We start from the raw sequence: 25,193 nt of genomic DNA on the forward strand, positions 1-25,193 counted from the left end.
GTGCAGTGAAATGAAAGTGGCAATGCCTGCGGATTGTGCACAAAAAAGAATTACAGTGACATATAAATAAAGTTAATAAAGTTAATATAGTGTAGACAAAATTTAGTCTCTGGAGTTATAAAAGTTGACAGACCTGATGGCCTGTGGGAAGAAACTCCGTCTCATCCTCTCCGTTTTCACAGCGTGGCAGCGGAGGCGTTTGCCTGACCGTAGCATCTGGAACAGTCCGTTACTGGGGTGGCAGGGGTCCCTCATAATCTTACTTGCTCTGGATCTGCACCTCCTGATGTATAGGTCCTGCAGGGGGACGAGTGTAGTTCCCATGGTGCGTTCTGCCGAATGCACTACTCTCTGCAGGACCATCCTGTCCTGGGCCGAGCTGTTCCCAAACCAGACTGTAATGTTGCCGGACAGGATGCTCTCTACAGCCCCAGAGTAGAAGCAATGAAGGATCCTCAGAGACACTGTGAATTTCCTCAGCTGTCTGTGGTAAAGGCGCTGCTTTGCCTTACCCACCAGTGCGGCAATGTGCGTTGCCCATGTCAGATCCTCTGTGATACGGGCTCCCAAGTATTTGAAACTGCTCACCCTATCCACAGTAGACCCATTTATCTCCAGTGGCGTGTACGTCCTTGGATGTTTAGCCCTTCTAAAGTCCACAATCAGCTCCTTAGTTTTAGTGACATTCAAGAGGAGGCTATTGTCCTGACACCAGAGTGCCAAATCAGCCACCTCCTCCCGGTAGGCCTTCTCATCGTTGTCGGAGATCCGGCCCACCACCACAGTGTCATCAGCAAACTTGATGATGGAGTTTGAGCTGAACCTGGCCCCACAGTCATGTGTGTACAGGGAGTACAGTAGGGGGCTAAGGACTCAACCCTGGGGGGATCCTATGTTCAGGGTGAGGGAGCTAGATATGTGTTCCTCCATCCTGACCACTTGGGGCCTGGCGGTGAGAAAGTCCAGGACCCAGGCACACAGAGGGGTGCTAAGCCTCAGTTCCAGCAGCTTCTCAACCAGTCTGCTGGGGACTATTGTGTTGAATGCTGAACTAAAGTCAATGAACAGCATCCTCACATAGCCCCCCTGGCTGTCCAGATGAGAGAGAGCGGTGTGCAGAACCTGGGAGACCGCATCATCCGTGGACCTGTTCGGACGGTATGCAAACTGCAGTGGGTCCATGTTGCGAGGAAGGAGGGCACAGATGTGCTTCTTGATTAGCCTCTCGAAGCATTTCATGACAACCGAGGTGAGGGCCACCGGTCGGTAGTCATTTAAACACGCTGGAGAGGCATTCTTTGGCACCGGAACAATGATGGATCTTTTGAAGCATGCAGAGACCACGGACTGTGCCAAGGAGAGGTTGAATATTGTGGTGAGCACTGGAGCAAGCTGAGTAGCACAAGACTTTAATACTCGCCCAGATATACCATCTGGGCCTCCAGCTTTCCTCTTGTTCACACGCGTCAGAGCCCACCTCACCTCATGCTCGGACACCGAGAATGTGTGCACATCCCCGGCAGTGAATCCCCCTCCAGCCTCGCTAGCCAGCGCCCCTTCGCTAGCCATGCATCCGCCCACTCACACAGCCTGTCCAAGTCACCCTGCAACCTCATAGCATCTTCCTCACAGCTCACACTACCACCCAGCTTTGTATCATCTGCAAATTTGCTAATGGTACTTTTAATCCCTTCATCCAAGTCATTAATGTATATTGTAAATAGCTGCGGTCCCAGCACTGAGCCTTGCGGTACCCCACTAGTCACTGCCTGCCATTCTGAAAGGGACCCATTTATCCCCACTCTTTGCTTTCTGTCTGTCAACCAATTTTCTATCCATGTCATTACCCTACCCCCAATACCATGTGCTCTAATTTTGCCCACTAATCTCTTATGTGGGACCTTGTCGATGGTCTATCTATCTGAAAAGGTGTGATGAGAGATTTCATTGCTCATCAAATAATTGTTCAATAGCAGGTCAGACCTGCTTAGATAGGCATCACAAGTTGGCACAGAGATAGCATTACAAATTTGTAGACACACTGTAAAAACATTTTCAAATATGAACTCAAACATTTTATGTTTAAAGTTTGACTGGGTGTTACTTTGCAATTTGAAATAGTTTCTTCTCTACATCTTCATCAAAAAAATTAATTCTTTGACAGTATCTCCGTAATCTCTGAGAAAGTGGCATAATCATAGACTATGCAAGGGTGGCCTTAAATGAAAGTTTTTCACATAGTTCTTGTGCTTGATCTGATCCGTTTGTATGAAATGCCATAGTGATCCCCCAAAGTCAGCCTGAAACGAGAGATAAAGGCCATGGGTTTTGCAGCCTTAAGTTATAGAAACACATGTTCAATTTAGTTTAGAGATACAGTGCGGAAACATGCCTTTCAGCCCACCGAATCTGCACCGACTAGCGATCCCCCCACAACACTATCCTACACACACGCACCAAGGTACAATCCTTGTATATGCACATTCTTGGCCAATAAACTTATTCATTCATTCATTCATTCACTAGGGACAATTTACATTTATACCAAGCCAAATAACCTGTAGTCGGGATCGAACCCGAGTCTTCGGCGCTGCAAGCGCTGTAAGGCAGCAACTCTACCATTGCGCCACCATGTAGAATCAACCTGTAGAATCATTATCTAGTTGCACAGCAGGAAAATATCCTTACTGCTTCATTTAAGGCTAATGTTTCAGACAATGGTTGTGAATATTCACTGGCTGAGAGTTAAGTCACTTACTGTTTTTGACAGTGTAGGAAAATAACTGCAGAGGCTGGTACAAATCGAAGGTATTTATTCACAAAATGCTGGAGTAACTCAGCAGGTCAGGCAGCATCTCAGGAGAGAAGGAATGGGTGACGTTTCAGGTCGAGACCCTTCTTCAGACTGATCAGTCTGAAGAAGGGTCTCGACCTGAAAAGTCACCCATTCCTTGAAGTTGATGTGTTGGATGCAGGAGAAATGGGCAGGAGTAAAGACCTGAACGATTTTGACAAGGGCTAAATTGTTATGGCCAGACTACTGGGAAGGCTTGTGGGGTGCTCCCGGTTAGCAGTGGTGAGTACCTACCGACAGTGGTCCGAGGAGGGACAAACCACAAACCGGCGAGAGGGTGTTGGGCGCCCAATGCGCGAGGGCAACGAAGGCTATCCCATCTGGTCCAAACTGACAGAAGGTCTACTGTGGCACAAGTCACAGAACATTTTAATGGTGGTCATGGGAGGAATGTGTCACCATACACAGTGCATCGCACCCTGCTGCACATGGGGCTGCGTAGCCGCAGACTGGTCAGAGTGCCCATGATGACCCCTGTCCGCCATTGAAAGCGCCTACATTGGGCCCACGAGCGTCAGAACTGGACCTTGGAGCATTGGAAGAAGGTCGCCTAGTCCGATAAGTCCCATTTTCTTTTAGATCACGTGAATGGCCGTGTACGTGTGCACCGTTTACCTGGGGAACTGATGGCAACAGGATGCACTGTGGGAAGATGACAAGCCGGTAGAGGGAGTGTGATGCTCTGGGCAATGTTCTGCTAGGAAACCCTGGGTCCGGCCATTCATGTGGATGCCAATTTGACATGTGTTACCTACCTAAACATCGTTGCAGACCAGGTACACCCCTTCATGGCAATGGTATTCCCTGATGGCAGTGGCCTCTTTCAGCAGGATAATGCGCCCTGCCACACTGCACACATTGTTCGGGGATGGTTTGAGGAACATGATGAAGTGTTCACAGTGTTGCCCTGGCCTCCAAATTCTCCAGATCTCAATCCATTTGAGCATCTGTGGGATGTGCTGGATCGACAAGTCCCATCCATGGTGGCTCCACCTCACAACGTACAGGACTTGAAGGATCTGCTGCTAATGTTTTGGTGCCAGATACCACAGGACACCTTCAGGGTCTTGTAGAGTCCATGCCTCAGCGGGTCGGCGCTGTTTTGGCGGCACACGGAGGACCAACAGCATATTAGGCAGGTGGGCATAATGTTTTGGCTCATCAGTGTATAGGTGCATTCTATTTGGAGATAAATGTGCCTTCTGCCAACAGTCACATAAAACTGATTTATTTCCCAAATATCAAGTCGCAATGCCAGAACTACATGACTAACAAAAAGTATCAGAGCATTGTGTCCATCATATGTTAGAAACAGGTTCAAAATTAAATAAGCCAACCCCTTGTGAAATGAAATCTGTTTGCTTTACATTTACTAATGTCAATAATAACGCAATAAATAATTTTTGAATTGTCACCTGTGGTAGAAAACAAACTCAGAAGTTTGGTAATAAGAGAGCAGTAATATGAATCATTGCCTTGAGAGAAAGTCATTAACCTGGACATTTTGCTGGCTAGTTAAATGCAATTGGGTGCTTTGTCTTCATACAGTGTGCTTCAGGAAATTAGAGTGTGGCCCTATGACATGATGCACGCACCCAAGAGGACTGTTGCACTTGTGCAATGTTATCATTTGGTGTAGAAAACACAATTGACCTCACTGGCATAACATTTTAACTGCACATATCCTCCCAATGATGTAAATCGGGCATTCTGCTTCATTGACAAACAATGGAGATTTCAACAGTTGAAGTAAGATTTAAGCAGAGGGCCAAGAACCTCCCCTCAGTTTCCGAGAGGACCCACCCCTACCTGTGCTGTATTAGGGAGTCTAACAATAAAATTCTTCAAGAATGCTTTGATTTCCCTCAACATAAGTTTCTGTTTTCTCTTCACATCTGGAGTGATCACCACTCCTTTCATTGTCCCTCACCCCAATCCTTATCACTGACCTTTACCCTAATTGCCCGATTTTCTTCATGACAACCTAATTTCCTCTGGTGTCTCTTCTCCAAACATCATCTCAGTCCCTCTCATGGGCAGTTCCTCGTAATTAAATTGATTTGTGAGAATTGTAATCTCGAGATTTGATGCACTGGTATAAAATGGGCTTCACCCCTGCGATGCACTCCATTCAATTTGCATTTTGTTCAGGAAATTAGAAAGGAAAACTAAGCACGGAAACCAATCCATTATCAATTGTTTTTCATCACGTTAAATATATCCCAGCTAGGCGAGTTATTTGAGAGATTTGTTTTGAAATGTGGTGAACAATAAGAGGGTGACACTCATTCTTACTTTCTGCTCTGGATAGTTTTTTTAAATTTCAATTAAATGCCTTTGTTTAGGTTTTGGAATCTGTAGATTAATATTTAACTATAGATACAGTCATATTGAACCCATAAAACTTGACTTTGGAAGGACCATGCTATCATTTGAACAAAGGTGACATTTGACACGAGGAACTGCTTCTATTCCACACTCCTAATCAGCTCTGCATCACAGTCCAATGTTCTAACCAGGCTCACCACTCATCTCCCTAGTATGCTCCAACATTCCCCTCTCCATCCCACTGGATCATCCTCCCATTCCCCTTCCTCCAATGCTATTTCCTTTACTGTAAGATCATGGAGAAAGACCTACGGGGGTCATTTTAGGTCACGGGCCGAATGGGCAAAATGCGACTTCATGCGGGCCGGATCAGTTGTGCACGAGCGAATGCATGCGCATGTACTCCCACAGCTTTCGTTGCCTACGGTTTTTCAACCTGCTCTCATGTGCCTCAGTCTCTGCCATAACTACAAAGTGTTTCACTTTACGAATTTCATTTTTTATGAAGAAGATTGCCTAGCAAGCATTACGTTTATGATTGGTATTAACTTACAGTCATAGGCTACAAGAAAATTGTGATGAGAGAGAGAAAAAACGATGCTATTTTGGCTAAGATTGTTTCGGGGCCAACACCCTTTCCATTCATAAACCATTTGAAATCGAAAATTAGCAGACACAAATGTAGACCTAACGAAACAAATTGTACATGTGGGCTGCAGAACTGCACCTACTTTTTATTCGCCTGCTTCCAGCAATCAAACTCAGACAATGAACACAGTTAGCCTCTAATTTTTATTGAAGTGATCACATTTACAATAATAGAATAGTCAGAAAATGAATAAATCACAATATTATGACACCTAATATTTCATAATGCATTTTGCTTACATGTCACAGTGCATCGAACAGCATCACTCATTTTTCACTTGCTGCTTCCAGACACCTGACATCTCTTGGCTTTAACCAGCCTGACAACATCAGGGACCAGTTTCTGGGCAGTTGTGATTTTCATAATGTCATTTAGATGTCGGTGTGTCAGTTGCCGGCGCAGTTTGGATTTATTAATGTTCATTATGGAGAAAGCCTGCTCACAGAGATATGTTGTCCCGAACATGCAAAGGATCTTTCAGGCAAACTCTGTCATCTTGGGGTACATCGGCCCCAGGTATTGATAGAATGAGTCCAGACCCACAGTCTCAAATTTATATTTCAAAGCAGAGTTACACTGAACTTCAATTAGTTCCATTTGGAGTTCCTCCGGCACATCTGATGCTGCATTGATGGCAAACGGCGAGCAAAACAGTGAGAATCCTTCTCGAGCTGAGTGAAGACTTGGAGACGATTCTGAAACTCACTTTTCAGCCGTGATATTTTGTCCTTGTACCTGTCCATGTTGGCATTGTTCCCATGAGTGCAATGAGGGGGAATGAGTTGGGTTGCTCCGGGATAGTTGCATCTCCCACAGGCCTAATTTAATTTGAAAGGCACGAATGCTGTCGTAGTATTCCGTAACAAGTTTGTTGCGGCCTTGCATGTTAACATTAAGCACATTTAAGTGTTGTTATATCCACCAAAAATGCAAGATCATGAAGCCAGTCTGGGTCATCCAACTCTGCCACTGGCTTCCTTTTCTCGTTCATGACTAGTCCAATTTCAAGTCAAGTCAAGTCAAGTCAAGTCAAATTTATTTGTCACATACACATACTCGATGTGCAGTGAAATGAAAGTGGCAATGCCTGCGGGTTGTGCACAAAAAGAATTACAGTTACAGCATATAAATAAAGTTAATAAGTTACTAAACATAGCACAAAAAGTGTCGACAAAAATTTAGTCTCTGGGGTTATAAAAGTTGACAGTCCTGATGGCCTGTGGGAAGAAGCTCCGTCTCATCCTCTCCGTTTTCACAGCGTGACAGCGGAGACGTTTGCCTGATCGTAACATCTGGAACAGTCCGTTACTGGGGTGGCAGGGGTCCCTCATGATCTTGCTTGCTCTGGATCTGCACCTCCTGATGTATAGGTCCTGCAGGGGGACGAGTGTAGTTCCCATGGTGCGTTCTGCCGAACGCACTACTATCTGCAGGGCCATCCTGTCCTGGGCAGAGCTGTTCCCAAACCAGACTGTAATGTTGCCGGACAGGATGCTCTCTACAGCCCCAGAGTAGAAGCAATGAAGGATCCTCAGCGACACTCTGAATTTCCTCAGTTGTCTAAGGTGGTAAAGGCGCTGCTTAGCCTTACCCACCAGTGCGGCAATGTGCGTTGCCCACGTCAGATCCTCTGCGATGCGGACTCCCAAGTATTTGAAACTGCTCACCCTATCCACAATAGACCCATTTATCTCGAGTGGCGTGTACGTCCTTGAATGTTTAGCCCTTCTGAAGTCCACAATCAGCTCCTTTGTTTTAGTGACATTCAAGAGGAGGCTATTGTCCTGACACCAGAGTGCCAGATCAGCCACCTCCTCCCGGTAGGCCTTCTCATCGTTGTTGGAGATCCGGCCCACCACCACAGTGTCATCAGCAAACTTGATGATGGAGTTTGAGCTGAACTCCGCACGTAATTGAAAAAAACGTTTGAGCACAACCCCTCTGCTCAACCAGTGGACTTCAGTGTGGTAGGGTAGGCCGTGTCCAATATTACTTTCGGACAAAAGAGTATCAAATTGCCGATGGTTGAGTCCCTTGGCTCCAATAAAATTAACTCTTTTGATTACCACATCCATGACATTGGTCATTTTCAGGCTCCTGCTATATAATGCCTCTAGGTGTATAATACAATGAAAATTCCAGAATTCCTGCTCTGGATTCTCTGTCTGAACTTTCTCTCTGTGTTTTGCAACAACACCCCTCCTTTTTCCCGACCATAGACAGTGCGCCAAGGTTCACGATTCTCTCTGCCACAGTATTTCTTGACAAGCTGATATTACCAAAAGCCTGTCTCTTCTCAAGGCCGACAGCATGCATACTTTGATGAATTCCCCCTCTGAGTATGGCTTCGACGCAGCAGCTATTTTAATGGCAGTAATATAGCTGCCCTTGACAGCTCCATCATGAGTCTCTCGACTTTTGGTGAACACTGATTGCTGTTTTTTCAGAGCTGCTTCAAGCTTGTTTACCTTTTGCGTTCTGAGTCGTCCTGTGTACTTGTCATATTTTTCTTCATGTGACGTCTCATAGTGTCGTTTGATATTGTACTCTTTTGCCACAGCCACTTGTTGCGAGCATATCAGACACACAGGTTTGCCGTTGACCTCACAGAACAAATAAAGATCTTCCCAATGTTCATTGAATATCCGACATTCCATGTCAACTTTTCTTTTCTTTGAAAGCATTTTGAACCACAGCAGCAAACAGCACGTGGCAGCTGGCTGGTGAGGTCACATGGGGCGTGGGGCGGTGACGTCACCTTGTCCCGTATTTGGGAGTGAAATAGTTGGCACCCCTAGCGGTGGGAGAGAGAGCGGAGAGAGAGAGAGAGAGAGGGAGAGAGAGAGAGAGAGAGCGGCGAGGGAGAGAGAGAGCGGCGAGGGAGAGAGAGAGCGGCGAGGGAGAGAGAGAGCGGCGAGGGAGAGAGAGAGCGGCGAGGGAGAGAGAGCGGCGAGGGAGAGAGAGAGAGAGAGAGAGAGAGAGAGAGAGAGAGAGCGAGAGAGCGGCGAGGGAGAGAGAGAGCGGCGAGGGGGAGAGAGGGGCGAGGGAGAGAGAGAGGGGCGAGGGAGAGAGGGGGCGAGGGAGAGAGAGAGCGGCGAGGGAGAGAGAGGGGCGAGGGAGAGAGAGAGGGGGCGAGGGAGAGAGAGAGGGGGCGAGGGAGAGAGAGAGGCGAGGGAGAGAGAGAGGGGGCGAGGGAGAGAGAGAGGGGGCGAGGGAGAGAGAGAGGGGGCGAGGGAGAGAGAGAGGGGGCGAGGGAGAGAGAGAGGGGGCGAGGGAGAGAGAGAGGGGGCGAGGGAGAGAGAGAGGGGGCGAGGGAGAGAGAGCGGCGAGGGAGAGAGGGGCGAGGGAGAGAGAGAGGGGGCGAGGGAGAGAGAGAGCGGCGAGGGAGAGAGAGAGGGGGCGAGGGAGAGAGAGAGCGGCGAGGGAGAGAGAGAGGGGGCGAGGGAGAGAGAGAGCGGCGAGGGAGAGAGAGCGGCGAGGGAGAGAGAGCGGCGAGGGAGAGAGAGGGGCGAGGGAGAGAGAGCGGCGAGGGAGAGAGGGGCGAGGGAGAGAGAGGGGCGAGGGAGAGAGAGGGGCGAGGGAGAGAGAGGGGCGAGGGAGAGAGAGCGGCGAGAGAGAGAGCGGCGAGGGAGAGAGAGAGGGGCGAGGGAGAGAGAGCGGCGAGGGAGGGAGAGGGGCGAGGGAGAGAGCGGCGAGGGAGAGCGAGAGCGGCGAGGGAGAGAGAGGGGCGAGGGAGAGAGAGGGGCGAGGGAGAGAGCGGCGAGGGAGAGAGAGGTGAGGGAGAGAGAGGGGCGAGGGAGAGAGGGGCAAGGGAGAAGGGACGAGGGAGAGAGAGGGGCGAGGGAGGGAGAGGGGCGAGGGAGAGAGCGGCGAGGGAGAGCGAGAGCGGCGAGGGAGAGAGAGGGGCGAGGGAGAGAGAGGGGCGAGGGAGAGAGAGGGGCGAGGGAGAGAGCGGCGAGGGAGAGAGAGCGGCGAGGGAGAGAGAGAGCGGCGAGGGAGAGCGAGAGCGGCGAGGGAGAGAGAAGGGCGAGGGAGAGAGAGGGGCGAGGGAGAGAGAGGGGCGAGGGAGAGAGAGGCGAGGGAGAGAGAGGTGAGGGAGAGAGAGGCGAGGGAGAGAGAGGGGCGAGGGAGAGAGGGGCAAGGGAGAGGGGACGAGGGAGAGAGAGGGGCGAGGGAGAGAGAGGGGCGAGGGAGAGAGCGCGTCGAGGGAGAGCATGCATATACTTTTTTTCCCCAAATCATCCCGCATTAGACCCCGTCGCGGGCCGGATGCGGCCCAAAGGCAGGTTGTTTGACACCCCTGACCTAAGGCATAACTTCTGTGGGAATGGAGACACCTCCATAGAACAGGAAATGTGCGGGAGAGGGATTCATAGAATCAGAATCATAGAGAGACAATGAACAGTCTGCAGTGGTCATAAATCAGCTATTCACTCCCTGCATTCTTACCAACCCCCCCCCCCCACATTTGATTTCCGCTTTGCAGAAGAGATTACATTATGAATACATGAATCGTGAATTCTATTTCTCGTTTCAGATTCATTGTTACTATTTCAGATTTCCAGCATCTGCAATTGTTTATTTCCTCCAGCTGGGCCATGGATGTTCCTCAAGAGCATCTGGTGAAGAATATACTCCCTCGGGGTTGGGTGTTCCAAAATTTAGACAGCCTGATGAAAGGATGGCAATCAATTTTGTTTCAAAAATAAATACCATGTTTAAAAGCAAGTATGTTCAAACTGTACCTTTTGCATACTTAGAATGTCCCAAAGCATTTAAGTACCAAAGAATTGCTTTTGAAGTGTAGTCACTTTTGTAAGCAAATATAGAAACTATATTGCATTAAGCAAAATCCTATTGAATGCAATGAAATGCAACTTTATTTTAACTATTTAACTATTTCTCATTTGCACAAATCTATCTGATTGTCCCTTCTAATATTTTCCTACTAAATTTCTCTGTTTTCTTTGTAGGTTTCTCTACTGGATCCCAGAAGAAGCATGAATGTGGGGATATTTCTAAAACAGTTTAAAAGGTAGGAAGAAGTTTTAATCCTGATTGCTGGTGGATATGGAAGTTCATGTTTAGAATTTTGTCAGATATTATTTAAAAATCACTTCCAGTTTGCTGATCACATTAAGCTGTTTGATTAAATGATTTTCTAAAATTCAAATTTCCTCCACATTGCGCTCATTAATTAGCTGGTGGTTGCATTTTACTCTGAATGACCCTTATTGGAAAGAGAAGCAGCAATTACCTATCCTTCTATAGCTTGATCCTGCTGCATGACCCTGATTTAAACATCTCGGGTCCCTTTCCAATCTCCCACAACCCATTTACTCTTCTCCATTATTGGCAATTTCCAATTTGAACTTGGGAAAAGATCAACTTCTATGAAGGAAAGTGGTCATCTAATCAATAGCATTTAGCCTTTCTGCCATCCTGGGCCTTAGTGGAAGCAAAATAACTATTGATAAGTCTTCCACCTGCAAAATAAATGCATTTTCAAACTGAACAAAACCATTAAACCGTCCGGTTGCCCTAACTCCTATAATCATGAAGTGCTTTGAAAGGCTGGTCCTCTCACACATCAAATTCAGCATCCCCGCGTCACTGGACTCGCATCAATTTGCATACAGGGCAAACAGATCCACAGAGGACGCCATCTCTCTGGCTCTTCACACTATCCTGACTCACCTGGAGAGACAGGGCACGTATGTGAGGATGCTATTCATTGACTATAGCTCTGCCTTCAACATGGTCATCCCCACCAAGCTCATCACAAAACTCCACCAGCTAGGCCTCAGCTCGTTGTTATGCGACTGGATCCTGGACTTCTTGATGGAGCGACCGCAGGCAGTAAGAATGGGCCCGCACCTGTCCTCCACTATCATCCTGAGTACCGGCACACCACAGGGCTGTGTTTTGAGCACCATGCTCCCTATTCACACATGACTGTGTTCCTGCATTCGACACCAACACCATTGTCAAGTTTGCAGACGACACAACGGTGATCGGGCTGATCACCAACGGTGATGAAACAAACTACAGAGCGGAGGTGCAGAATCTGGCGGACTGGTGCTCAGATAACAACCTGTCCCTAAACACCTCCAAGACCAAGGAGCTGATCATCAACTTCCGTCGGTCACACAACGGGGAATACGCTCCGATCTTTATCAACGGGGACAGTGTGGAGAGAGTGTCCAGCTTCAAGTTTCTGGGCACTCACATTTCAGAGGATCTCACATGGTCCACTAACACTGCTGTGCTGGTCAAGAAGGCGCAGCAACGACTGTTCTACCTGAGAACACTGAAAAAGTCTGGTCTGCCCCAACAGCTGCTGACGACCTTCTACCGCTGCACCATAGAAAGCATCCTAGCGCAGGGCATCCCTGTGCGGTATCTCAGCTGCACAGAGGCAGAGAGGAAAGCTCTTCAGCGGGTAGTCTATAGAGCCCAGAAGACTATCGGAACACAGCTACCAGCCTTGGAGGACATCTACAACTCACGATGCCTCAGAAAAGCCACCAGCATTCACAAAGACTCCTCACACCCCTGCAATAGTCTGTTCGAACTTCTACCATCTGGCAGACGCTACAAGGCCTTCTACGCCCGCACCTCCAGACTCAGGACAGCTTCATCCCCAGGGCCATAGCTGCTATGAACCGGTCCTGCTGAGACGGATGGTCACATCACACAGCGACACAGACCTACTTGCATTTTATTCTGTTTTAAAACTTTTTCTAATTTTGTTTCACTGGGTTGTCTAAATTTATACTGATTAGCTAATTAATTTATTGCATCGTATGGAAGGCGCATTCCCAATCTCGTTGTACCCCTGTACAATGACAATAAAGATGTATTGTATTGTATTGTATTGTATTGTATTGTATTGTAACCGGCAGTGATACATTTTGCAATATCCTGAAAAACTCAACATAAATCTTTCTTTGATAAGCTGCATATGGCTATACACTTTGCTACAGGATAACAAGAGAAGAATGGTGTGGTATACAATGCAATTACATGTGGAGAATAGTTTGCAAGGAAAACAGTATTGCCAAGGAAAATCATTGTAGTAATTCTGGAATAAGTTATTCAACCCCACCAATTCCAGATTTATGGTCTGAGTCAGCATGAATTAAATACACTACAAAGGTAATACTGGAACCGATCCCTGTAAAATCCCCCAAAATTGGTATCTAATTGTTCCAGGTGATTTATAAAGTATGATATTTTTAAATATAATCTTACTACATTTGTTAACATGCTAATTGTGGAACATTAGTTGAACAAATAAGAAGGGTCTCGACCCGAAACGTCACCCATTCCTTCTCTCCAGAGACACTGCCTGTCCCGTATCTTGCACCAATGAAATAACTGCTGAGCCCAGATAACGAGTCCTAGACCTGAAACGTTAACTGTTTCTCTTTCCACAGACGGTGCCTGGATTTTTCATTGTTCTTTTTTATTTTTATTGCATTTGAAAGTTTATTATCAGCTGTTAGTTTTATTTTATTTAGACTAATGTCTTGTTCAGTACAGTCATTTTCATTTTGATAATTTCTCTCCAGCCTGTAGCTATTGCTAGATAATTGCTGGAAGGGGTTCTTACAATAAAAGGCCTGCTGTGCTCTGTGCCTGAATCTGTTCACAATTCCTCATCAACACAATCACACTTAAATTCCAGACCTCACAGCCATCAATTCAATAAATAAACTAGCAATACGTTTGGAGACATCAAGCATTAACTGTATTGTCCATTTTTTGTAATAAAGATTTATCATCTGTTGGATTGATTCATGTTGTTCCATACTAATAATATGACTTTGGACACTAGGTTTGATTTACTGGCTATTGGTGAGCAGGAATTCCATTTTCTTAGCCCTGAAAGGAAACACAAATTTATTTCATTGGAAAGAGCATTATTTACTTGATGTTTCAAAAATGGAGGTGGGAATAAGTAGTAAAGAGTGCTGACTTAGTATTTAGACTAACTTTCCCTCCATTTGAAGAAATGTTTAATATCACTTGAGCTGCTGAAACAATCATGTGATCTTACTGTAACCTTTTCTGTATTAATAATATAGTACTGAGTTGATCATTTTTTTAAACACCAAAGATCTGCGAAAGAGATTGTGGAAGACATTAGACATGGAACAACAAAAGGATATGGATCTGAAGAATTGACTAAGTTGTTGAAACTGTTGCCAGAAGCTGAAGAGGTAAATTCTTTTGTTACAAGGATTTGTATTTGGCACAGAGCTTCGGAAAACTAAATTAAAATCTATTTAACCTACTCTGCAGATTGCTTTCGCTGCAGTAATTTCTCAGAGAACCCTTAAATCTTACCAATGAACTTAAGGCCAACAAAATCTAGGCACAGCAACTTGACCTTTACTGCCAAATTAACGAAAGAGCAGAAAACTTTTATCTCCAATATATGTATATGATGTTTTACAGTGACTTCATTTATATGATTTAATTTCATTTGTAAAAATCCTTCTTCATCATAATATTAGCCAAAATATTGACGTTTTTGACTATTTCCAAAAGCAAATCAGATACCTTCAGGGCAATTGCTCCATTTATTTCATCAATTCAACTGTTACAAATCAACAGCATACAAATGAGTCTTTATTTGTATCTCCCAAATATTATATCAGAGCTGTCATTGCAATGAGAATAAATATTATAATGCTAATAATAACTTATTGACATTTCTTCTTGACATTTTGTTTTCGAGCATGAATCAAATATGCACCAAGGAGAAGGCTATGTAAGATAGTGAGATCAGTGTGGGGTATAGATTTAGATTTTTTAGATTTAGATTTAGAGAAACAGCGCGGAATCAGGCCCTTCGGCACTCCGAGTCTGCGCTGCCCAGCGATCCCTGCACATTAACACTATCCTACACACACTAGGGACAATTTTTACATTTGCCCAGCCAATTAACCTACATACCTGTACGTCTTTGGAGTGTGGGAGGAAACCGAAGATCTCGGAGAAAACCCACGCAGGTCACGGGGAGAACGTACAACCTCCGTACAGACGGCGCCCGTAGTCAGGATCGAACCTGAGTCTCCGGCGCTACATTCACTGTAAGGCAGCAACTCTACCGCTGTGCCACCGTATACTAATAGGCTCTGACATTTTGAGATCACAAAAGTGATGATGTTGGATCCCTTGAAAAGCATTAACGTGGATAAGACCCCAGGGCCGTCTTTACAGCATTATGGGCCCCGGGCAAAGCAGTGTACTGGGGCCCCTACGACAACTACTCACAGGAATAAAAATGTAAATGGTCGATGAATGGAGGGTGGAAGAGAGGGGGGATAAGGGGGCTGGGGGGATGGAGTGGGTGAGAAGAGGATAAGGGGGGATGAGGTGGGTTGTGGGGGGTGGGATGATAAGTGGAGTTGAGGGGGTGTGGATGGAGTGGGTGAGTGGGGCTCTTAAAAAAAAACCCTGAAACCAATTTAAGTTAATGCAGCACAGGTCTGGGGGAGTTTTAAGGGGGATTAAGGGGGGAATGGAGTGCATGAGTGGGGCTCTGAAGAAAAATCCTAAACACAATTTCACGACCCCTGTTGTCCCCCTCCCCAGTGCCCATTCTCAGACTCCCCCATTCTCTCTCCCCCAGACCAACTGTTACTCTCCGCCACCCCCTTTCCCCAGCACCCCCATTTCCCCCACTCTCTCTTCCCCCCCACCACCAACCCCCACCCTTGCTGTCCCCTCCCCAGTCCCACTCTGCCTCCTCCCACCCCCACTCTCTCCTCCTCCCACCCTCCCCGTCACCCCCACCGTTACTCTCCCCCACCCCCCTTTCCCTACCAGCCCCCCCCTGTCGTGCCGGCGAAAAGCACTTAACGAAAAGCACTTAGCGATGGACTTAGGGTGCTACATTGTTGCGAAAAGTACTTACAGATCGCTGTGAGAGCACTTAGGGATGGAAAAGCAAAGCACTTAGGGAGCTAATTGTTGCGAAACAGATCGCTGTGAGAAGCACTTAGGGATGGAAAATGTTGCGGAAAAAACACTTAGGGACCGAAAATGTTGCGAAAAAAGCACTTATTGAACCTACATTTTTAAAGTAGTATTTATTTATTGCAAGTCACTTAACATACACAGATCAGCATGCGGCCCCTATGCTCGTGGGGCCCCGGGCAAGTGCCCATCAGGCCCATGCGTTAAGACGGCCCTGTAAGACCCCAGAGCCTGATGGACATTCTCCCAGATTATTGAGAGAGGCAATGGAGGAGATTGCAGGGGTCTTGGCAAAGATCTTTGTATCTTCTCCCATCACAGGCGAGCTCCCAGATGACTGGAGAATAACCAATTTTTTTTCTTTGTTTAAGAAGGTAAATAGAGATAATCTAGGAAATTATAGGTGGTGAGCCTCACAACAGTGGTAGGAAAGCCTTTGTAGAAGATTCTTCAGGATAGAAAGTATTTATATTTGGCAGAGACTGTGCTAATTAGAGACAGACAGCATGACTTTGTCCACAGCAGGCAATGTCTTCTAAACTTGATCGAGTGTTTTGAGTTGACAAAGGTGATTGGTGAGAATAGGGTAGTGGATGTAATCTACATGGACTTTAGTAAGGCATTTGATAAAGTCCCACATGTTGACTTGGTAGTTTGGATTCAAATATATAGAAATATTTTGTCAAGATTGTTAAACAATATATGACATCATTTTTCATACAATGGTAGGTGAGGTACAACTGGAATATAATAAATATATTATTCCTGTTGCATGTGCCTCAAGGTGCAAGACTATATATGCAAATAATGTCACCGAATATTTTATTTGGATTTGTACTGTTTCAGGTGAAACATCTAAAAATGTTTCAAGGAGACCAGAATAAACTGCCGGAGGCAGATCTCTTCATGCTGCTCCTGGTGAGAGTGCCAAGGTAGGACATTAACAGAGGCAAGAGATTACAGAGGCTGGAACTTGGAATGGAAAAAAACCTGCTAGTGGAACCCAGCGGGTTGAGTAGCGTCTATGGGGGATGGGGGGGGGGGGGGTGAGGTGCAGGGGTGGGGAAGGAATTGTCGTTGTTTTGGGTCTAGTCTCTACATCAGGTCCTCTCAATGCAGAATCTCGACACGAAAAATCAACAATTCCTTACCCCTTGCACATGCTGCTCAACCTGCCGAATTCCTCCAGCAGTTTGTTTTTTGCTCAGGGCAATAACACATGGAGAAATAAAACACGTTGTTAATATTTCTGGACAGCAACTAAAAGGAATATCAATTTAAATGACACCAGTGGAATGTATTGAAGCTTTTGAACATATTACACTGCGCAGCAGCACACAAAGTGTTGCTTTACACTTGAAAGATATACTGTATTTACACAACTGCTTATCTACCTGGTCCAAGATGGTAAATCATGCTCACATCTCTTCACATGACTACGATCTGATGGATTTATTCACAAAATGCTGGAGTAACTCAGCAGGTCAGGCAGCATCTCGGGAGAGAAGGAATGGGTGACGTTTCGGGTCGAGACCCTTCTTCAGACTGATGTCGGGGGTGGGACAAAGGAAGGATATAGGTGGAGACAGGAAGATAGAGGGAGATCTGGGAAGGAGGAGGGGAAGGGAGGGACAGAGGAGCTATCTGAAGTTGGAGAAGTCAACGTTCATACCACCGGGCCGCAAACTGCCCAGGCGAAATATGAGGTGCTGCTCCTCCAATTTCCGGCGGGCCTCACTATGGCACTGGAGGAGGCCCATGACAGAGAGGTCAGACTGGGAATGGGAGGGGGAGTTGAAGTGCTGGGCCACCGGGAGATCAGTGGCGTTAATGCGGACCGAGCGCAGGTGTTCAGCGAAGCGATCGCCGAGCCTGCGCTTGGTTTCGCCGATATAGATGAGTTGACATCTAGAGCAGCGGATGCAATAGATGAGGTTGGAGGAGGTGCAGGTGAACCTCTGTCTCACCTCTGTCTCACCGATCTGATGGATCTAAGCGCACAAAGCTGATGGTCCACGGTTAGTCACACGTGGCTGGATTACATGTGGTGTCACCTTCTCCTGGCAATAAACAGCAGCTACAGGGCAATACGAAGGAGCAATGACAATTCTGAACTCCTCTTTTGCAGCAAAGACCAGCTCTGCTGAAGCCTTTGCCTCCATTGCAATTCCTCCCTCACACCCCTCCTTTCTTCAACACTTATTTTAACTACATTTCTCCCTTGCCACAGGTTAAACATGTTCACAATGACTCTTCTCCAGCTTATTGTTTAACAACATTTTCCAAGAACAGATAAAATTCATTTGTAAGTACAGTTGTATTTAGTTTAGGATATGGCTAACCTGGACTGTAATACATCACTTTACCGTGAGTTGTAGGGAGATTCTCCAAGTTCTCCTGTCATTTCAAAAGGCAGACAAAACTATTTTGCTGTGCCTCAATACAAAACCTAAAGTTCTGTCCAGATTTATTTAGTTTGAACAGTACAAAATAATAGAAAGGGATCGGAAAAATGTTAGCACTCAGAAATTTACACTAACGGACGACATTATTAATATTTAAGATACGAGTATAAATACAAATTTACTTCATATAAATATGTAAAACACATCTGGAAATAGTATAACGTGTTTAATTAAACCGGCATGCATTAGCCTTGGTTTAAATACCCTAACAACGTTTTCCTGCTGTACAAACATTTGTTGCTCTCTTCGGTTTATACCTGTAGGTGTTAATTGGAGGAGATTTGATACTGCAGTGCTAAGGTTTTGCAATAAAAAGTATCTGCAAGATGTTTAGCATCATATTATCACGATAAAAAGAAACCAACATTGAATTGCAACAGGATGTGGTTTTTACTCCAACATGAAGTAAATCAAGATTTTGCCAATCATATGATACTACCACTCGAATTATGTTAACACATGGCACCAGAGAAGCTCTGTGAAATATTGTGTTTAATTGTATTTAGTTGGTCCCCAAGAACACAGATGAGGGAACTTAAAGCATTGATTTTAGCTAGATTATCAATGTAATACAATGGCAGTTCAGAACTGTGTCACACCCATCTTCTTGATTTAACCTCAACACTGAGAGGATTGATGGATCAAGTTTACCTCCTCTTGAACTGACTCAATAATAACTATGAAATAAAGCCATATATGAAACCAGATAGTGATATTGGCAAACTAATATTTTTCTCTCTTTGTATCTGTTGCAAACTCTGGTGTTTCAGGAAATCTTCAACGGTTCAATGGATCAATGGTACTTTTATTGTCACATGCGCAAATGCAGAGTGAAATTCTATTCTTATAAACAGTCCAGTAAATCATTGCCATACCTCGGCACAGTCCTAATTAGCAAAGTGTCCAGAAATAGTCTACTGAGCCCAGGGTTTGGTGCCATTTTTGAAGTCCATTCCACGCTCGGGTTCTTATGAGCGGTGCCCGATCCATGTAAACCCCATGCTGGTGCGAGCCTCCAGCCATCGCCTTCTTTGGACGTATGGATCGACCAGCGAGCCCTCACCTCGCCTGTCCTCCTTTGCACTCTGAGGGCACCTCCCGCAGTCGACCTTGAGGACAAGGAAGGTCAGACCCCTCATACCGGCCTTGCTCCTCATGTTATGTTTTTGCATATTCTGCTTATTGCTTATTCTGTTCTTTGGAAATGAATGTTGTTTATTTTGCAGCTACTGCCTACATTTGGAAGCTATGATCCTGAAGGAAGAATTTGAGCCACAAGTACAATCACTTCTGGCATCTGTTTCCGTATTGATGGAGGCTGCTCATGGTAAGATCCTGAAACAAACTTAAGCCATACAATTCTGTGCCTGGAAACACATGCAGTTAATTCATATCCTCACACTTTGTTACAAACATAGAGGTTAAATAAAATTATGAGGGACATGGTTAGGATAGATAGAAGCTTTTTCCATCGAGGCTGCAGGTTGTAGGTAATAGGTGTAAAAGTTAAAGGACATCTGCAGGGGACATTTTCCACACAGATTATGGTGAATATTTTGAATGAGTTCCCAGTTGAGATAGACACTAGATAGACATTGGTTAAAATTCATTAAGACATATTCTGGGATTTAAAAAAAGGGCAGAGGGAAATGAGTGGTAAATAGGATTAGGCAGATAAGTATCATGGTCAGCATGGACAAGGTGAGCTGTAAGGGCCCATTTCAGTGCTGTATATTTCCATGATTCGAGAGTTTGCCACACTTAAAATAACGAACTCTTCATCAACTCTTTATGAATAGCACTATTTTGCAAGCAGAGAGCTGAAGTCAAGCATTGAACCAAAACACCTATAGATGGCCAATTGTGGGAGAAATGTATCCACCATTCAGACCAGAAGTAAACACAACCCATATCTATCAATTTTGAATCTCAGAATACTTTCAAAATCAATATTTTCTTGACATACTATTTCAATGATCCCAGTCAGAAATCTTGCCCTGCTCATCCTATCCTACAGAGAGAAGGCTTACCCTAATATTCTGAAACTGTGAAACAGGAAATCATGCTTGCAGAAGTCTTTATATGCTGGCAGTGCATACAACAGTGGTATTGATGTTTGCACAAGTGAGACATGTCTGAATGTGCACAATGCTTTTGTTGTCTTGCAGAACTGCAGAATTGTCATGAATTGCACACTATATTGAGGTTGGTGTTGAAGGCAGGAAACTTGATGAATGCGGTAAGTATTTAGATCTGAGTAAAACTAATAGTGTGGAATTCATGATCATGTTTTGAATTAATTTGCTTATTGCCAAAATATTTTGTCATTCCTGCATCAGTCTCAGGCTGATGGCCTAGAAATTCTAGGTCACTTGGAAGGGTGTGTGGAATGGTTACAGCAGTGGGGGCCAATAAAATTGACTTGGAATGATTTATCCTCATTGCTAAATGAGGCACAGTTTCAAACTTGCCTCTTCAACAGCTCTGTTGGAGATTTTTCGCTGCAAGTACATAACTAGATCAGGAATAAGACTCCTCAGCAACTTTACTGGCGATTAAGAATGATTCTTACACGATGACCAGATCTGCTTGGGGATGATGCACGTCCCTCAATATCCCCATTTTATCGCAGCTCATCTCTGCATCTGACTCATTATCGATTGTGAAAGGCTGGATTTTATACATGGAATTAATGCTAAACCCCCAAATCATATAAACACTGACTAATTACTCAAGTGCAAATCTCTAATACCCATCTTCAATGTCATATTACTAATTTACAGTACTCCCTTGGTGTCTGCAGACAGGTTGTGGATGATTGCCGCCTTGCTGTGTGGAATAATTGGTTGATGGGCAATCGTGAGATGGCTGGGGGAATGGTAATAGTAGGAGCTACAAGCTTCCGTCGTGAGATTGAGAAGCACTGCCACTTACCTGGAACCAGCCTATAATAATTTGGTAATCAGTGGGAGAAGAGATTGATGGAGTGCTGTGAGGCTCCTTTAAACACAGGATTCCTGAGTCATCATTCCAAAAGTGTGAGCTTTCTTTATGCATTCAAATGTTGGGTGGCTTCTGCTGTGCTGCAGTCGAGATTGAGATTTTGGGACAGGCCTGAAAATATCACAACTCTCTGTATGTGCAACCCATCAGCCTATATTTACAAGGTGATGAGTTTTTGGTTTCAATTGAGTTGCTGGTGCAGAACTGGTGAATGACCTTCCTCTCTGGAGAGCTGGCATATGACTTCCAACTGCTTGGTGACTTACTTGGGATTCTACCATTAAACTATCCCTCATTATACACAGAGTGCCAATATTTGAGTTAGTGGTTGAGAGTGATTGAGTGCTTTCACTTTCTTCCTGCTCAACAGTTTGATACGATGTAAGTGAGATAATTCAGAAGGGAAAGGTACGGCATTATGTAAGTGACAAGAGAGGCTGCTAACGAGGAGAAGTGTTTAAACTATCCACACCCTGAACAGAGATAGAGATTATGAGATGTTGGGGGAGGTGGGATGTTTCAACAACCTTCGATGTATCATTGGCCAAGTGTCCGTGATAGCCAATTACGCAACAACTAACATAAACAGATAGTTCAGGAAGCACTCAGAGAGGTAGAGCAGAATCAATGGAGAGAGAAACAGAGTTGACATTTCAGATAAAATGAGAAAAGGGTTTATCGATAAGGATATTATGGGAGGGGGCTTCATGCTATAGCTGGACAAGATGTCGGTGAGGCCACATTTGGAGCATTGTGTGCAATTTTAGTTGCCTTGCTATGGGAAGGATGCTGTTAAACTGGAAAGGGTGCAGAAGATTCACCAGGATGCTTACAGGATTCTAATTACAAAAACAAATCACATTGTTTTCATCACCACGCACAGTTTTATAGTTTTGTAAACTATTGTCTGCAATTCCTTGTGTCTATGTAGTTTCCTTGTTTCATTTGCAGGGAGGATATTCAGGAAATGCTGCAGGATTTCGCATTGCATCATTATTGAAACTCGCTGACATAAGAGCAAATAAACCTGGCATGAACCTGATGCACTTTGTGGCCATGGTAAGTATTCTAAAAATAAACCAAACCCTTATTGCAGGTTCCCTTTATTTGAATGTTAGTTGTTTTGTTGTTGGCTTGGAAACAGAAATGCAGTAAGAAATAATATCTCCCCTTGTTTTAGAATCAGGGAAGGAAGTAACGCTTTGATAAACCATTGAATTTAAGGGGTTTACTGCAGTTTTGTTGTTTGGATGTAGCACAGTGGCAGGTGCTTTATAATTGTGCCAATGGAAGCATTCTCAAGAATGCAAAATGCAGGAGAGGCTTTGGGTCCACGGCTCGCTCTGACTGCAGCGCTAGCGTCATGGGGCCGAGGTGAGTGGCACCCTCTCTCCTTCCCTGTCCCCCATCGTCTGCCCACGACCCCGGGGGGACACACCCCGCCCGGCAACAGGCTTAGTCAGTTGAAGAGGGTTGCCGGGCCTGCAGGATCATCAGTTGGGGGAGGGTTGCCCCAGGAGAGGCCCGCAGGAGAGATTTGGACCCAACGGGTCTACCTCAGTCTAGTTTATAACTAAAACTGACAAAAGAACATGGACTGACCTTAATGAGCTTTTGTAAAGGTCTTTCTGGCTCAGAGAAATAACCAAAACTCATCTCTGCTGCAGTTTAATGTGTTTGATCATAAATCATAATCATCATCATCATCATAATCATACTTTATTAGCCAGGTATGTTTTGCAACATATGAGCAATTTCAGAAATACCTGTTCTGTCAGGGTTTACATTTATTGGCATTTGCACAATGTTTTTGGCAGCCCTAAGTTCTAAGTAAAATTGAGCTTCCAAAAATAATACCTTTGAATTTTATTACTTTTTTCATCTGAAATATTTCAATCTTTAGGAAACTTTGTCTTTTAAGTAGTTACTTTGCTTTTATGTATGTTATTTTACTTGAGTTATTTAGATTTTCCTTATAGGAGCATAAATCCAATAAAAATCTCAACGATGTCTGAACTGGTTTTATTTATCAGAAAGATAAGTTAAACCATGGACCTAAGAGAGAAATGTTAACAGCTTGACAATAAACATATATGAAGGTGTGGCTCTGCCTATCAAAAATACTTTTGTTTCTATCATTGCACATTGTACATGAGACAATTTATGCTCTCTAAAACACATGTATTTAAAAGTATGGTTAACAAACTTAAGGTAGCCGATTTATTTTTGACCTTCATACTTTCCAGGTTTTGATTTCATTTTCAGTTGTTGCTGCGGCTTATTTCTTCATCAGTTTTCACTGCAAGCTTTCCTCTTAACCTCTGACATAAAGAAGACCTCTCCATGCACAAAATAATCAGTAAGGATAAGTAACAAGACATCTTTCATGATAATATTTAGCATCTGTGTCCCGCAAGGCTGCATTCTTTGCCACTTGGCTCCCTGTGCGACAAATTCTGCTCTAATTATATATATCTAATCTTTGTGATGAAGTCCACATCCCAGGAGTCATCCTACATGATAAAATTAAAATAAAATTTAAATGATGCACTGAGGGACTGAAATGCATTAAATTACTGAGGCTGAAGTTTGTAATTTACCATTTAAATTAATCACAAAAATGGTATATGCAAACTTGGGATTTGTTTGAATTTCAATGGCTTGGAGCAGAGTTCCTCCCTCTGGTGAATTTGAGTGTCTTCATGTCAGAAATCCATGGCAGCTCATTTCTTTGACAGAATTAACACTTCCTTCTTCAACAGGAGGCAGGAAAAAAAGACAAGAACCTTCTCTCCTTTCCGGATAAACTGGAACACATTGGTGAAGCTGCTAGGTAGGATGAATTTTCTTCCCGACAGCCCTACTTGACATTGCACCGCCATCACTGTGGAGTCAGAAACCCAACAAATCTGACTTACCTACTGCACGCCAACATTTCTTCATGTAATACATATCTTATTATCTCCTCTTATTTACCTTCTTCCCAAAATCCACGAGCACAACTGCCCTGGCAGACCCATTGTTTCTGCCTGCTCCTGTCCCACGGAAATGTTTTCCACGTACTTCGACTCTATCCTATCCCCGCTGGTCCAATCTCTCCTGACCTATGTCCAGGATACCTCACATGCCCTTCATCTCTTTAATGACTTCTGCTTTCTGAGCCCCCACTCCCACATCTTTGCTATGAACGTTCAGTCACTCTACACCTCCATTCCCCACCAGGAAGGCCTTAAAGCCCTCCGTTTCTCCCTCAACCACAGAACCATCCAATTTCCCTCTACTAACACTCTACTCCGCCTAGCAGTGCTGGTCCTCTTCCTCAACAACTTCTCCTTTGACTCTTCTCACTTCCTCCAAGTCCAAGGTGTAGCATGGGCCTGAGCCATGCCTGCCTCTTTGTAGGGTAAGTTGAACAATCCCTGTTCCAGGCATACATTGGCCCCATCTCTGAACTCTATCTACATTACATTGATAACTGCATCGGTGCTACCTCCTGAACCCATGAAGAACTCATGGATTTCATCAACTTCACCACCAATTTTTATCCTGCACTCAAATTTACTTGGACTATCTCCGACACCTCGCTCCCCTTTCTTGATCTCACAGTCTCCATCATGGGAAATAGACTATTGACTGACGTCTATTACAAACCCACTGATTCCCACAAATATCTCGACTACACTGCTTCCCACCCTGCTTCCTGCAAAGACTCTATCCCCTACTCCCAATTCCTCCGTCTACACCGCATCTGCGCCCAATATGAGGTGTTCCATACTAGGACATCCGAGATGTCCTCATTCTTTAGGGAACAGGGGTTCCCCTCTCCCTTCGTAGATGAGGCCCTCACTCCTGTCTTCTCGGTACCCCGCAGCTCCGCCCTTGCTACCCCTCCCCCTAGTCACAA

At 44.9% G+C, this 25,193-nt stretch overlaps 1 protein-coding gene across 1 annotated transcript in view; it reads left to right on the top strand.

The window, feature by feature from the left end:
* Positions 1 to 25,193, top strand: part of fhdc2 (FH2 domain containing 2) — a 56,812-nt gene that overhangs the window by 5,135 nt on the left and 26,484 nt on the right. Inside the window, exons 3-9 of the mRNA XM_078412456.1 lie at positions 10,805 to 10,866; positions 13,954 to 14,056; positions 16,668 to 16,753; positions 19,513 to 19,613; positions 20,455 to 20,525; positions 22,241 to 22,348; positions 24,052 to 24,122. Of these exons, the coding sequence (XP_078268582.1) occupies positions 10,805 to 10,866; positions 13,954 to 14,056; positions 16,668 to 16,753; positions 19,513 to 19,613; positions 20,455 to 20,525; positions 22,241 to 22,348; positions 24,052 to 24,122 (602 nt within the window). The remainder of the gene's footprint in view (positions 1 to 10,804; positions 10,867 to 13,953; positions 14,057 to 16,667; positions 16,754 to 19,512; positions 19,614 to 20,454; positions 20,526 to 22,240; positions 22,349 to 24,051; positions 24,123 to 25,193) is intronic.

This window comes from Rhinoraja longicauda, chromosome 15, assembly GCF_053455715.1.
Source record: "Rhinoraja longicauda isolate Sanriku21f chromosome 15, sRhiLon1.1, whole genome shotgun sequence".
Classification (NCBI taxonomy): Eukaryota; Metazoa; Chordata; class Chondrichthyes; order Rajiformes; family Arhynchobatidae; genus Rhinoraja; species Rhinoraja longicauda.